We start from the raw sequence: 16,569 nt of genomic DNA, 5'->3' as shown, positions 1-16,569 counted from the left end.
TACAGGGAGATGTTGGTGACACGGGGAAAACTGGGGCAATGGTAAGACTCATGCATTATTCAAGAGGATAAAACAACTGTCTCCAGTCAGGGAAAAATGTACACGTTAGGAAATAAACGAAAAACATATATGTTATGATAGGAATGATTGTAACAAATATAGCACTGCCCGTAGCTCCCTGAGACACTACTACATTGTAGATTTACTGGTGTAGCCCACAGGTACTCGGCTTTAACACCACTCTCTGCCACAGCTTCTCGATTAATGCTGTTTAATGACACTGGTGCCGCTGCCATATTTTCCCTAGTGAGGTATGATGTAGTGGTGACACTGCTAGTGTAGTGAGTAGTGCCGTTGACTTCCCTACCGTAGGGTCCAGCGGGTGCAATGGGACCGGCAGGGACAAAGGGCGACAGAGGACCAATGGGGCTACCTGTAAGTTCACACAAAAGTTCCACCTGTGTGTTGGTGTGATCCTAACCATCATCTAAATCCAACCCCCCTCCCCCATGCATCCCCCCTCTGGGTATGCAATGGCACTCAGTGACACAAACTGAAGTGTGTTTCTGCCTGTTTGACCTTTGTTAGCTGAACTTGCACCTGTGATCTTTGACCACTGACCACTTTACCTTAAGTAGCTGTTTGGCACCCAATTCCCTATTGGTTACAGAGTTAGGCAGAAGTTATAAGGTTGATAAAGGACAGTGGAATCACTAAAAAGCAACGCAATTGTTATCATTCAAATGGCTGTGGTTAATTCGTTTGTATAACTGGATTTGGGCAGGATAGAGATGAGTTGAAATGCGAATGATGTCAGTTAAGCGAGATATTATATCTCAGCTTATAGTGATTATCATTGATATAATCATTTAAGTTTTGTTGTCTGACCTTTTTAATACTTGCACAAAACTTTTAGCAAATGTTGAGACTTTGTACAAAACATTACATCTTGTTGATATATTATTTGAAGTTGAAATATTTAAGTATTGGTCTTGTTTATAGAAGAAAATGATTCATTTCTTTAGCTGACGTGGTAAGTTTTCCATTATCTAGGCAGGTCAGAGGCCACAGGTCAAGGTCATGCTAACACAAGGTCAAAATGGCTCTCAAAATCATTGCCGCACCAGCTGCCATGTGCATTCCCATGTCATGTGACCGAGTCTGTTGATGACTTTTTGCCCCCCCCCCCCTCTCATCACGTCCATGTGTGAAAATTATCATGAATCCATAATCGTTAACATTTTTTCCTTGCTTACTCATGATTGGATTGATCTTGACAATGAATATGCCAGCGTGACTTGCAGTGAAAGTTTTGAGACTTCATCTTAAGAAAGTGAAAGTGAAGAAAAGGGATTGGCTTAGAACAAACACCGGTGCTGAGATTCAAGCAGATGCCCCCTGTTATGCAACAGAGGTTTCACTACTTCGTTTCTTAAATACAAGGAATTCGAAACAGCAGGAAAAAAACAGCCCTGCGAAAATGTAAGAAACATCTTTGTACACTATTCCCCTGCGTTCCTGTTTGCCTGTAGCCAAAACAATTACTCAAAAGCAAGGAATTGGAAACAGCAGGAAAAATCACTACCGGGAAAATGTAAGAAACGTCTTTGTACACTATTACCCTGCCTTCCTATTTGTTGTAACCAAAACAATTTCTATTAAAACATCGGTGATGTCTTAATCCAGAAGTGTATCTTCTCAGAACTTTACGTCCAGTCGACTGGAATGTTTCTATTGGTCAGGTTGAAATCATTGTGGATTTGATTGACAGCTAACAACGGCTTGCCATTGGCTAACAGAATTGCTGTGCACCAATACTAACCATTCACTCTACTAACCAATGGTCACTTCCCTCTGTGCTTGCAATGGATAGGGGGTGTTTTTGTCTCATATGTATAAGGTAACACTTGCATTATCTAAATGTTGTACTGCATTTTGTAAGAGTCTGGGAGGTAATCTCTAGCAATTAACCTTTTTATTAGATTTCATTATAATTAACAGTTAAAACCAGTCATTCAATTAGCTCTGGCATCAAGAGATGCAGAATAATTGTCTACACGCAGTTCATATAGGTTGTGACTTACCTAGGGATGTGTACTGTAACGTTACATAGTACAGGTACCATGAAAATTATTTAGGTGCAGGTTCAAAATATCGGAACATCTATGTACCAGTACTGTACCTGCACAGACTTACACTCAACGACAACTTCAATTTGTAACTTTAAAAAAAGTGTAATTCCTTCCACAGAGATGAAAATTTAGCGCTGGCAAAAGATGAAAGAAAAAATTTTATGGGTGGAATCAGCACCATCCTTGATATCCCCTTAAAAGGGTTGTCTGCAAAAGATACATGAAGTTTTGATAAACATTCTGAAGACTACAGTTTACTTTGTCAAATTGTTCAGGTGCAGGTACAGGTCCAAAGCTGTACCTAAATCCTGTAACGAAACCTCAGTACCTGTACCTCTATGTTTAGATACATGTATACACATCCCTAGACACCTTCATTGACTGTTTTAAAAAGTACAATGTAACTTCGGAAAGTATTGGAAAACTGGGGGAAACTGTAATTTAAACTCTTACAAAATGCAGGTGCGAAGTGTCTTTTTCTAGATTTGTGCATTTTATAAGCTTTTTAGCTTGTGTTGCATAGGTAAGCACATGTCATGAGCTTATTTGGGCTGCCAACAAATCATGGCATCAGAGTTAATGCACGGCTTAAGTACTGTGCATTGTTCTCTGTAATACCTTTTGTTATAAAATCTGTGATAATGCATTGTCTACAGGTCAAGGCAGTATAATGTATGTCACAGATTCAGATCTGTTAAATTCACCTGTGGATTTATATAATGGATGTCGAACAGTGTGCATTTTAATGGCAATATCCTGAAATCATGAAAGTTGAAATAGCTGTAAACCTGTAATGACATGTGATTGTGACGTAATCTTTCTATAACAACTTTCAGTGAAAATTCAGTTCTCCTTTGATTCGATAATGACTGTTTTTCTTCGTAATGTCCATGATTATATTGGCTTGACCCTGGCTTTTATATCACAATGCCATGTATTCAAAAGAAGCCACCTTGGCTGAAATTAAGTGGCTGAAGGAAAGGGGCTGTTTGTTATGTCACATTTCAATCTATTTGAGTTTAGCCTGAAGTTTTCTGTGACCTGTCATATGAACCCATGTAAACCTTCCTTCATGTAGTGTGGACTACTTACCTGAAACGGGCGACACTTTAAATCCGGAAAGACACTCTAACTATGGAAAACTTTAATTTTTGTGAGTAGATCAACCAAATGTGTATAAGTATGATGTAAAAATGGTTGTTTATATCTAGGTAACAATTAGTCTGAATTCTGAGAATGTCAGCCAGAAATCTGTAGAATTCTGGGAACCTTACACAGAATTCTGGGAACCTAGTTAGACAGAATTCTGGGAGCCTTAGATAGAATTCAGGCAAACTGAATATTACATAGAATAAAAGCGATTTCCCTTTTAGTTGTTGGTATTCAGCATCATGATGTAACATCATCAGTATCAGATATTGTTATAGCCTTCCCAAAAAAGAATGTCTTAAAGTTTTCCTGGATTTAGAGTGTCTTTCCGGATTTATCGTGTCGCCTGTTCCGAGCAGATCAACCACAAAAGAAACACAAGCCTACTACTGATGAGTAGACCCCTTTGGTACCAGTAGTGAATGCCCCCCATGTCCCCCTGTGTGTGGAATGTTGTTTTGTGATGCCTGTGCTACCATTGCCACCTTTTCAGGGCCCTGCCGGGATAGGGAAAGCAGGCGAACCGGTAAGACTAATGTCCCCTAACACGATCCTTGTACTCATAAAAATACACACCCAGGCTGGCTCGTACATGGGACGTTTTTTGTTTCGCACGACTGGTAAACCGCCTTTAGTCGTAATCAACACACCAGTTCGGTACAGTAAGTACAAGCTGCATAAGACCAGGCTGATTGGTTTGATCCACTCACACCGGGAAGGACCCCTACTCTTTTCGATAAGTGTGATGGGTTCTTTATAGTGTTCGAGGCGTGGCTCTCCTCTCTGGCTGAAGGTTTGTCTCCCTTTGCGCTCAGACTTCTTTTATATACATGTAATGTAGTTTCTCAAGAAAGACTCAGAGGAAAAAGGAAACTTAATCACCTTCGCGACGATGCTTGATGGCAGTCCTTTGACCTGTTCTGGTCGTTGATGGGACAAGGTAGACATACCTTTTGTATATGTAAAACCACAGCAATTTGCTTGGCTAGTTCTACAATTTTTGAAACAGATGCTTAACTATAAAAACGCAATGAAAACAGATCTTGATGACCAAGTTCATGCCTTGGTTCACTCAGTTTTATGCCGCGAATACAGTCTACTGAGGAGAATACTGAGGTTTTCCTTCCTGCCCTCTGTTTTCTTGTCATCCGCCTGCTATAAAAAAGGTAAAGGAGTCATCTTCAATTGAGGTGAAGCATGATGCTTGCTCATGACAAGTAGCTAGTGGTAGTGCAATGCGGCTTCGCCGCGGCCTGTTATACTTTCATCTTAAAATGTTGGAGAATCAAGGAAACAAATTGATGTGGCCTAAGAAAGAAAATTTGGCTCCAGTTTGTCTCTGTCTGGTCAACAGCAGTACTACACAAAGTGTCGTCTGATTGCCCGGTAATCTCCCCATGTGCTGGCCAGCCTGACATAGTTGCTATAGCATGTCCTGACTGGATGATTGTCCAGTTGGTATCATCAGAGTCAGAGCATGATGTAGCAAAACTCTCTAACATTGACAAATACCATCTAGAAGGATGGTAACTACATGTACACTATATTTACTAACTCGAACACAAAACCCTGTTGAGTACTGTTGTATCCTCCTTACATTAGACCATAGAAAATGTTCAGAGTCTCACTTAACTAACTTCCATCATATGTCAGCGCCAGTATTTGATTATCAGAACTTTTTTTGATGATTTCTCTTGCGTATTGGAAACTGCCTTCCCAGTATTTTTAGTGAATGAAGTACCTGAGACTAATGGGGATAGATAGACTGAGGATGAACATTATTCCCATGGTTACCGTTGCCATGGTTGCTGTTGCCATGGTGTTGGAACTAATTGGAGAATAACCCAGTATTTTTGTGAATGAAGTACCTGAGACTTATGGGGATAGATAGACTGAGGATGAACATTATTCCCATGGTTACCGTTGCCATGGTTGCTGTTGCCATGGTGTTGGAACTAATTGGAGAATAACCCAGTATTTTTGTGAATGAAGTACCTGAGACTTATGGGGATAGATAGGCTGAGGATGGACATTATTCCCATGGTTACCGTTACCATGGTTGCTGTTGCCATGGTATTGGAACTAACTGGAGAATAACAGACTGAGGGAATGTACAGAGGGATGTTGTTGCCATAGTTACTAACCCTAGGACCTGTACTACTTTTCCTCAGGGCAAGGATGGACTGCCTGGTCCTCCGGTGAGTACGCCGCACGTGTAGCGATAATAAGGCCACACCAATTTAATTTCTTGGTTAACGGATTTTTATTTTCAAAAAAAAAAAATTTTAGAAAAAATTCATGAAAACAGAAGGCTAAAATTTAATTTTTTTTTTAAAATAAAAATCCGTTAACCAAGAAATTAAATTGGTGTGGCCTAATGCATGGTTTCGTCCTTGGTTGAGATCAGGACTGTCTCTCGCTGAATTTTTTTCCATCCCACACATTGTTTGGGAACCCTTGTTGATTTTAAATCTGTCATTTTATGGTTATGAAATCCATTTTATGTCAAGAATTTTCCTGGAGGCAGTCCCGGTCCTTAGCAAAGCACTAAATAAAAAGTATATGTAGATTTAGATTGCATGATGTTAGATTGCATGAATGTTATTCTGCCAATTTGTAAAACAAAACATCTTTAAACACTTGTTAAATGTTTGAATGATAGAACCAACAATTTCTTCTTTGTGGTACTATTTTACCACTTTTTACATATTTGTATGATTTTATTATCAGTTAGCTGGTCAAAAGTAAAACACCTTTTGGATTGGGAAGGGTCTTAGGGGTATACCGGTACTAGTACTGTGAATGCATTTAAGTTTGTGGTGATTGGATTTTGTGGTAGGGAGAAAATGGAGTGTTTGCGGTGGTTTTTAGTTTGTGTTTGAAACAATGTGGTAGGCAGGCAGGAAGACAGTACAGGCTGTTTTGATTCCGGGTGAAGAGGCTACCGCAAGAAGCACGAACATTAAACCACTATGAGCTTAACTGCATTTGCAGTAGTCCTCTCTAAATAAGATATTTCTAGTATTAACTACAAGCCTTAGCTGTCGGCGTGTACAAAATATTTACAATCTCTCCCATTTTTCCTGTACAGGGAGCCCCTGGCATGGTCGGACCTAAGGTATTTTCACCCCTCCCTTCCATGTAACTTCTACTAAGTACTACAAACCTACTAAGCGGTGTGAGACGAATTAGAACAAAGTATTCCACCTTCCATTTTTTATTATTTCTTCCATTGTATACATGCTATTTGATTTTTCCCATTTTTATCTTTATGTTTCATTTTCTGTCATTTTTCTTTTCCGGAACGGAACATTAGGGGTCAAGGGGCGATGAAGGACAGAATGGGGAGAGAGGAGATCCTGGAATTCCCGTAACTAACCATTTCTTAATTAATTTTCCTCCCCCTTTAACCTAGCCTCTACCAGGCTCCATGGATCACTGAAAAAGTATAGATTGGCCAACAAAATAGATAAACATGCCAGAGGAGTTCGCTGGCCAACTGTACTCCCTGGCCAGCTACATGTTACTCCTCTGGTCCTTTTGGCCAATTTCTACTCTTTCCAGTGACCTAACCTTACCATATGTACACATACAGTTTGATTTTCACATAACATACTGCATGGTGCTTTTGCATGTTTTATAACTCCACATTCGGTGACTGTTTTTTGCTGTGGATTTCGCCAAGTTAAGACATGGCCAGTTTTGCTTTATTACACAGCATGCTGCTACTCACTTTATGTAAGATTGTTTTGAATAGCATGTTTTTGAATTGTTTAAAATGGCATGTTGTGAAATTGTGTGGAAATGCATGTTTTACAGTATTACCAACTACTTAATGTACTACTGTTTTATCTTACTCTGAGTTGTTGGGTTTTTTTTTATTATGAAAAAATAGCCATATTGCAATGCCTGAGGATTGCATGTGTATTGTTACTCCTAACATTTTGCTTGTTTTGCATATTTTTGTTGCTTTTAATAACTTAAAGTTTGGTACCCATTATTTTTATTTTCCCAGGGAATAAATGGAATTCCAGGTCCCAAGGTACGAATGTGAAGTTAGGTAGTGGTAACCGTTGGTTACCGTTACCCTTGGTTACCATACCTAACAATCCATTTGTCCAATGTTGAACTCAGGGAGTGTCCAGTTTTATCAAGTTTCATTTCTTACAAAATTAACTTAACCAACTTTTTTCACCACTTGCTCTTAAACGCTTGAATTAACAAAACTTTCAGTCTTTACTTGTGTGTTCTGAAAAAGAGAAATATAAAAAAAAGACTACCAGCTTTCGACTCGATCCCTTATGTAAGCTACCACAGAGATATGTAAAACAGACACTATCAAGATATCGTTTTTTGAGATGGTATAAAAAGAGTAACAGTTATAATATCAAGAATCTATATCAAGACATCAGCCATTCAAAGAAAGATCAGAAGGTCCTTGACCTGGCTATTGACCAAATATTTAAAAGTTTATAAGCACCCTTTGAATCGGAATGTATCCCCAGATTCTCCTGTGTAGTACATGTTAATCTCCAAGCAGATCTGTAGGTTGCATAAAGACCTATCAAACTGGCAGAGGAAGTACGTTTTACCAGCTCCATCTTTCAGTTGGATACGGTCTTTGCAATCCATTGGGTCTGGTTGGAGACTAGTACATGTATTTTAAACTTAGCAGATAGCAGAAGTTGTCACTTAACTTTTGTTTTGTATGATATGAAAGTATTGATAGCATTGGACATCCCTGTATGTGTCATCAGATGTGTTAACTTGTGTTATATCCTCTATCTCCTCCATTCATGTTTTCGTGTTACCTGTTGTGACCATCTCAGAACTTGTCTTTGTTGAGTGCTGTAAACAAACAAAAACGATATCTGTATGTAACGTTACAGTCTTGAAGTCAGTCATCCTTGATTTGATACAGAGAGATCGATAAGCCAAAGTTTGTACATGTTTATGATTGTAATAGAACGTAATAATCATATGCCAGCAACCATTCATGTACATGATGAAAAGAAGAAAACTGTAAGAATGAAATTCTAAAGTAGTTTTAACTATCTGACAGGTCTTTATCAATATTTTCTTATGTGAAACAACTACTGTCTGTCTTTCTTTCTTTCTTCAAGGATCCTTGTGATATCTTGTCAACATTTTTATAACTGAGAGCTGTCTACTGTTCTACTCACTAAGCCTTTTTACCTAACTAACATTTCTTTATGAGTACTAAATGGATATAACGTTACAATGTCAACTTGTCTTCTTTGACATCAATTTCCTATTACTATTATTTCTGTTTGAATTTGTTTTTTGAATCGTGATGATTTCTTTGTGATTTTTGAAACATAGATTGTCATGCTAAGTTTTTTATCGCTGTCAGAGATGCCTTGCAGACAGAAAACATTATATTAAGTTACAATCTTATGCTCCAACATCTGCTTGGAGTTTACTGAGATATGCAGTTTATCCAGTATATAAAGAACTTAGCAAGACAACGGAAAAGATACTAACAGCTACTACATTTAGGCTGAAATTCATTCATTATACGTGCGGCTTTTTTTCTGACTGTATTTCTTGCACTTCTACAGGGAGATCCTGGTCCAGCAGCAGAGAAGGGTGATAAGGTATGTCCTGTTGTTCAGATGGGGTTGTTTCAAAATCTCACACTTCTGTGGGGCTTTAAAACAATCCCTAGTGCTGGTAGATGGCTTTGGAGTTCACTGGACACAAAAATACATGAAATACAAACTCATGGGTAACAGGGTTCTTTATTCACAACCAGGATATTTACAAGAACAGCCGATGTTTCGGTGACCGTCTGTCACCTTCCGCAGGGCAATAATGACTGGTTCTACTTTGCACTGCAGCTAGGTGTACATGTAAATGTCCCAAACGTTAAGTATTAGCATATGTACAAAGATAAATATTGTCCAGCATCAATAAAAAAGGAAAGTTAACAATTGTCAGTTACTTCTTGAGAATGTGTTCCCAACTGGACTGAGTCTATATCCCCCAAAGTAGAACCGGTCAGTATTGCCCAGAGGAAGGTGACAGACGGTCACGAAAACGTCAGCTGTAATGTTGTAAATATCTTGGTTGTGATTAAAGAACCCTGTTATCCCGATTTTCGAACAGGATAGAACTACTCACGAATGCGAATTCTTGATTTTTCTGAAAATTAAGCTGAGGAGAATATGATTATTTTTCCACAATCTCAATGTCCTTATCTGCTTTTGGCAGCTGCCTAATGACCCTAGCTGAGTAGCCGTCAAAACGTAACGCAAAAATATTCAGGTCGAGGAGAAAGGAATACTAATCCCAAAAAAACTCTTGATGTTTACAATTAAGGTTTCCTTTTTCTAATGCCAGAATCATGACTACTCAATGAAGCCATCTATCCAGCCACAAAAAACGAGCCCAAATGTTGACAGATATTTGGGCATGACGTAACTGACTGTTGTTATGGAATGGTTTATAACAAAAGGTAACAACCTAATAACTCTCACAGCACGGTCATTACATGTGGACTACCAGTTGAATATAAGCAATGGAGACAGTGCCAAACTTCTTGGAAAGTGCAAGGATTGTAAAACACATGTCTTGCACAAAATTAGGCTTACAAGTTGTATATATCCTATACAGGAAAATAGTTGAAGATTTCCATGAAGAAAACTCATCAGGAAAATTGATAGCTGACTGTGCCAGGAAGCATTTGGCACTGCAATGTACTTGACCAGCTTTGCTTGAAATTTATTCTCTGTGATGAAATGTACTGCAGCTACAATGTACTAACAGATTAACCACGATAACACCATGACGAAATATGATATATTCTGCACGATTATGCGGTGTTTTGATATCAAAAGACATTTATTTAGGGCAGAAGTTTCCAAAGATTAGTTAGGCAAGTTACTTGAATGTACACAAAACATCTGGGATAGGGAAGAGGGTGAGATGTTTTGTGTGCATGCACCTCTTTCCCAGTACCACTTGGAATATCCGACACAGTAGTTGTGCAAGCAGGACGAATATCTCCCAAGGTAATGCACTCCCGGCATGGCGTCCGACAGCTACAAAAGTACTGTGGTTAAGGCAGAACATACCACTTGTCTGTAGGATCATCGTATCGTATCATTCGTCAATACTTGATAGAGTTTGTTTTGCTGGATCCACATACCTTTTCCTCTGTGGAATGCATGCACGCCCATCCCTCTAGTTGTGGTCATCAGAAACTCGTCAAGTTTCCATTCATTGAATTTAATTTTTTTAAGCTCCTTGCAAAGTACCAGTTAAAAGACACCACATAGACAATTACTCATTTGTTATTCTTTAGTTACAGCCAAATTTGAGTCCACTTGGTAGTTGTTCATACAGTTTCTTTTCAAATTGGTTTCATTAGACGTCCCCAATGTGGTCCTAAACTTTTCGGTTGTACTGTAGAAGACCCTCTGCCCCCCCCCTCCCTCCAGCAAAGAAACAAACTCCTACAAGTATTAGTTCTCCATGTTATATTATTGGATGGTCCTAGTTAGAGGTGGTTGGGAAAGAGGTGTGTTCTTGACACTGTGTTGGTGGACATCTCTAGGGTGAGAGAGGTAGAAGAGGCAGATCAGGAAAAAAAGGTGAAAAGGGTGATCACGGCGCTCCAGGATTAGATGCCCCATGTCCTGTGGTAAGTGCCCAGAGCCAATCCTTTCCTATCTTGTGTGACACGCTTGCAGGGAGAGAGAGGTAGAAGAGGCAAGAGGGGTCATCAGGGTTCAAAGGGTGAACCGGGACCGCCGGGCTTGGACGCTCCGTGTCCATTGGTAAGTTTGGTGTCCCCTGCCCATCTCGTCGTGAGTCTGTGACCGCAGTTTTGCCGTCGTCTGCGGCCCTGGTGCACCCCTCCTATCCCTGTCATACAGCTGACCTCAGTGGTAGTCAAGCCTTACTCTGGGCTTAGGCCACACTCACTCACTCACTCACTCCAGTTTGATTGGTTGCTTCTCGGACCTCAAAAAAGAAATTATTGCTCAACTTTTGATTTTTTTTTTCCATCCCACTCATTGTTTGGAGCCCATGTTGTTAATTTTCATTCTTAAATCTGTAATTCTAGGCTTACCCAAGTATTTTTTTTTTTAAATTTCATGTCATGAGGTTCTGATTTTTTAAAAATTTGAAACAATTTTTCCATCCCAACAAGCAAATTTCTGGAGACAGACCTGAATTATACTGAATTTGAAGATTAACAGGGAAATATGAGTCAGGGGAGTTTGTTGTACTTCATTTTGTTTTCATTTTGCTGAACATTTGCTAAGATTGTCCGAGAACCAGGAAATTGAATTGGGGTGGCCTTAATGCTGAGTACCAATCATACTAGTATCATTCTAGCTGTTTCCTTCGTTGCTTACCTTTTTTGTTTTGTTCAACCCTGTGTCTTTTTTGTTCTTTTCTTCTATAGCTTTGGCCACACCAATTTAATTTCTTGGTTAACAGATTTTTATTTTCCCCCAAAAAAAATTTTAGAAAAAAAAATCATGAAAACAGAAGGCTGGCCCAGCCTTTTGTTTTAATTTTTTTTTCTGAAATTTTTTTTTTTTGAAAATAAAAATCCGTTAACCAAGAAATTAAATTGTTGTGGCCTTTCCCTGCCTGTATACATGTTGTATAACAGATATGATTTGCTTTCTGCCAATGATACCGCTATAAAATTTAATTTTATTCTTCACTTTTTCCTTTGCCTCAAGTAATGCATTTGCGATGTCTATTGGCTTAGGTAATACTTGGCCTAATACATGGCCTAATAGCCTCATTTTGCAGACAGCCCATTGTGCCAAGATTAAGTGAATAATCTCACAAGTTTTTTTTAAATTAGATTTTCAATTTCATTTATTTGAGACGGAATTTTTCCTTTCTGTTGGTGTAGCCCTGTTGATGTTGAATTTCCAGCATGATGTTGCAACAGATAACTACATATGTGACTAGGGGTGGATACCGGTTCGCTGGACCTGATTTGGACCTTTATAACACCCCAGAACCGAGTCCAAAAAACCTGAAAGCCAAAAACCGGAGTCCAAAAAAAAATGAAGAAAGTACAAATATTTTTTTTTCTATTTTGTTCGATAAAAAGCGTTTTGAGTCTTCCCTCTGACAAAAAAGGCATTTAAAATAAGTGCAACATTCAAATATGAAATACTGGTTTATCTTGAAAATCTTCTTACCAAGAAACTTTTATAGTCGTGCTGTCAGTATTATTCTCAATGCTTAATAATGGTCTAATAAAACAAAACAACTGGACAGGATCAGGTTCAGGTCCGGACCTGAACCTAAATCTCTGGACCTAAACTTGGACTTGGACCTTATTAAGCCGAACCAGTATCCACCCCTATATGTGACTCTTTTATGATAGGCAAGGGTACAAGAATTTCTATACTAACTAGTACATAGTAATGAAAAGGAGAACAGAAATTTCTTTATAGTAGAAAACTACTGGTGCTTAGAAGTGCCATCAATATGGCCTCACAAATGTACAATTAATGTATCCAGAGCTCAGTTGATAGTGTGTATTAATACCCACAAGAACAGCCCAGAAGAAAAGTATCTTTATTTGAATAACAAATTCAGGGTGTCAATATCTTTCAAACGATTATATCCCAGAAATGTCTGGTACCAGGGTCGATTTCCCAAAACATGAAGTGTCCTTCATCACTACTCAATTCACTGCAGAATCTGGATTGTCCTTGATAAATTGAATGTTTGTTGTTGTCCAAAAAGACATCTATATCGGGGAATGACATGTGGTATTTTTGCGTTGTATGCAAAATGGTAAAAAACACCAACATAAAGGAAAGTTCCAGTTGCTTTTAAAAGGAAATGATCTTGCTTTGATAGTGTGTTCTCTTGTTTAACACTGAAATGCTGGAACAATTACTGCTTGCCTCCTGCTTTGCCTTGCATTTCCATAATGTCATGTGCTTGCACCAGGGTCTTTTTGTTTTGATATTATGTTTATTCATATTCAGAGGCATGTGTGAACTTAAATGTGCTGGTGTACACTGTACGTGCGCATTTTACTGGATCTTTTCATCAGAGGAAGCCAAATTTCATCAAAAGCACTTGATAGTGAACACACAACTACATTTTTTTTTTCAATTCAAACTCATTTGCAAAGCACATGTAAAACAGTGGTATATGGGAATTTTTTTCTTGTGTGTGTGTGTGTATGCATGTGTATGTGTTTGTATCCGTGTGTGTGTGTGTGTGTGTGTGTGTGTGTGTTAGAACCTATCTTTTAGATCTGTGTTGATGATGTATCACTAGTGACTATATATCAATCATGTGTGTTTGTGTGAGAACCTATATTCTGTGTTGATAATGTATCAGATGTGTTCAGTTCACGTCCATGGTGATGATTTTGAACGTTCAGTACATGTATGATTAACCCAGGGATCATGTTAACCCAACGTTGCCCCTTTGTATACATCTTGCCTTTTCTCGCTTTACAGGGAGAAGACGGATTGCCGCTGGCCGGGTGCTGGCAGAAGGTGCGGCGTTAGTGCTTCCCTTCTTGCCCATTCGCCCCCCACCCCACCTTCCCTTTGCTTTGCTTCATTATCCCTATAGACGGTTAAGTTTGCTGCCAGATCAGCCATGCTTTCATCTACTGTCCTATTGCTAGTATCTCCCATACGGTGACCATTTCTGGGTGTGTTTGTATTGTATGACATCTGGCAGGAGAAAGGTGTTTAAGGTTTAATGTGCTGCAGACGTTCGATATCCCCCCGACTTAAGGATTCCATTTTTTTAAAGTGATGGTTGCACACTAATGCATGCCTATAGGCAAGTTGCCTTTGACAGGCGGTGTATAAGGTGAAGCATGATCACCACAGTTACAGTAAGTCCACAAACTACCTACATATACAGTTACCATTGTTCATAATTACACTTTTACCAGATAAAGTTGGTGTTTAAGGCAAATCGACCATAATGCAAGTTTACAGGTTACTTGTGAAACAACATAAACGCTAAACAACCAGACCTTTCTACCCCGTGTTACTACCTGAATGTTGCATCTGCAAGGCTGCCCGTTGTCATGGTGAAGATTGCATCGCCAAAATTTGCCAACGAGTTCCGCTTTTTGTGACGAATGTGTTAAGTGTCCTCAGTGCCATTGTCTAACCAAGACATGCTCTGTTCTTTTTTTGCAGTAATATACTGATGTGCCCAGCATGAGGAATGCTTATAGCACGTGGAATGCCAAAAGAGACTATTTTTATTCTATTTTATTTGAAGCAATACGTAACAAAAACTGTATAAAGCAATATTTTGTCTGGAAAGAGGAAATGATTTTATTTATACTACCTGTTCTCAATACCATGTGCTAAGTTATTTCAGTTGGTGCCGACCTGACCAAAATGTTCAATCTTGCTTGTCCAAACTTGGGAAATGAGGACTGGTATTCGTGGTGCATGACTGCCCAGAGGCTTTTGCAAGCAGCCATGTTGTTCTTTTGTTCATGCTAAAGCGGGTAGTTGACTGAAGCAGTGGACATATTTTTTCCCGAGTCCGAGACTTCTTCGTGATGTGAAATGGCCAGCGCTAACCCCGTGCCAGTCTGTTCATTATTATTTATTGGCTTCTCTCATTGTCCCCTCATCATTCCCAAAAGGTTAACAACTAATTATGATCCATTTTATTGACAGTCGCTGATTAACCAAGGTTAGGCATTTTGGTCTGGTCTGAGTATCATTTAGCTGAGTTGTAACGTGGCAGTTATGAACACTGACCAAGTACTAATGGCATTAGGACCTAGGGGGCTAGACATTTGGTGCTGCATGATACTTCCAACAAATTACTAACAGGAAAACAGCTCAACAATGTAGTCAAGTAACTTAGTAATAATTCCCTTCGTCCGTAATTTTTTCAGGGATTCTTTATAATTGAGACGAAAGGAGACAGGTACATAGTTTGAGAAAGTCAAACTTCGGTGCACCAACCCAAAATTCCTCAGTCTGGACATATCGAGATATTACAGCAAAAAAAATCACCATTCAATGTTCCATCGCATTCCCTCATGCATATTCATGGTGTAACGGTGGTGGCATGACGGGAGCTGTTTTGCTGATGTTGCATCTGACAATCAAACCAAGATCCAGGGAGAGAGAAAGAGCTCAAACTGTGATGGACAGTGAAGTTAGGTATGTTAAGCCTAGGTTACACATAGCCGAACATGGCCTCCCGACTCTCCCCCGACCATGGTTGGAGTGATTCGGGAGTGATTCGGGAGCTAACTCGGTTGGCGTTCGGCCGAGTCGGCTGGCGTTCGGCTGAGTCGGCTGGTGTTCGGCTGCGCCAGCCGAATGTTTTGAAAATTTCAAAACATTCGGCTCTGGACGGAGGGTCTGAAATGGGTCGGCTGGTGTTCGGCTGGTGTTCGGCGCGGTCGGCTAGTGCTCGGCTGGTATTCGGGATTGAGTCAGTAGTAAAATTAGAACCTTAACCACGCCAGAAACACTACTGAATTACTCCCAACCAGTTTCCAACCTACCCATAACTCACCCCAAGGCCGTAGACAAAACTCTGCTAACTAATTCTCAACCAAGTGACTACTATCGGAACGTGGGCGAATCACCCCCGACCTTCACACGACCAAAAACAAAGAAGAACACTAAAAGCAGTATTAAAGCTAGCCATGATCCGAATTCGATCTCTCGGTGATGTTAACAACATAACAGAATGGATTATTTTAGTTAAAACCGAAAATGACCCCTCTTTTGAAAGTCGCTGAATATGTCCATTTGAATTCGTGAGAGGGTCTGCAATCGGTCGGGGTTTAGTCAGGAGAGATTCGGCAGTCTGCGGCTAGAGGTCGGGATGGTTGGGAGTAAGCTAGAAAGCATTCGGGGCCCATTCGGGAGTAATTCGTGTACTGGTTAGGAGAAGATCGGCGCATCTTCGGCGCATGTTCGGCGCCAAAGATAGGCGTGGCCCAAAAACTGGTCAGAATGCTCCCGAACTACCGCCGACCTGAGTCGGCTAGCGTTCGGGAGCCATGTTCGGCTATGTGTAACCTAGGCTTTAGGGTCTGGACTGTGGGGCAGTACGTGGGAGGAAACGAAAGTCAAGCAAGAGCAGAACAAGGACCTGCCTGCTGGTGACAACACCGATGACATCTCATCCAGGGGTTGATAGACATTATCAAGGACTTCATTGGTAGAATTGTGGCTGTTTTCCTATGTATTTTTATGATAGCACCATATTATGTCAATACAGCACCCTTATCATGTATGTTCCTCGAAAAGATCACGGGTGT

General features: G+C 39.8%; 1 protein-coding gene across 1 annotated transcript in view; it reads left to right on the top strand.

Moving 5' to 3' along the window:
* The window catches only part of LOC136448910 (collagen alpha-1(I) chain-like), a 52,862-nt gene that overhangs the window by 29,333 nt on the left and 6,960 nt on the right, over positions 1-16,569 (top strand). Inside the window, exons 26-35 of the mRNA XM_066448620.1 lie at positions 6-41; positions 373-435; positions 3,775-3,807; positions 5,453-5,479; positions 6,373-6,399; positions 6,598-6,651; positions 7,297-7,323; positions 8,864-8,899; positions 10,997-11,083; positions 13,763-13,801. Of these exons, the coding sequence (XP_066304717.1) occupies positions 6-41; positions 373-435; positions 3,775-3,807; positions 5,453-5,479; positions 6,373-6,399; positions 6,598-6,651; positions 7,297-7,323; positions 8,864-8,899; positions 10,997-11,083; positions 13,763-13,801 (429 nt within the window). The remainder of the gene's footprint in view (positions 1-5; positions 42-372; positions 436-3,774; positions 3,808-5,452; positions 5,480-6,372; positions 6,400-6,597; positions 6,652-7,296; positions 7,324-8,863; positions 8,900-10,996; positions 11,084-13,762; positions 13,802-16,569) is intronic.

The sequence above is a fragment of the Branchiostoma lanceolatum genome, chromosome 14 (assembly GCF_035083965.1).
Source record: "Branchiostoma lanceolatum isolate klBraLanc5 chromosome 14, klBraLanc5.hap2, whole genome shotgun sequence".
NCBI classification, from domain to species: domain Eukaryota; kingdom Metazoa; phylum Chordata; class Leptocardii; order Amphioxiformes; family Branchiostomatidae; genus Branchiostoma; species Branchiostoma lanceolatum.
Note: the sequence above shows the minus strand (reverse complement) of the source record. Positions and strands in the feature narration are given on the sequence as shown.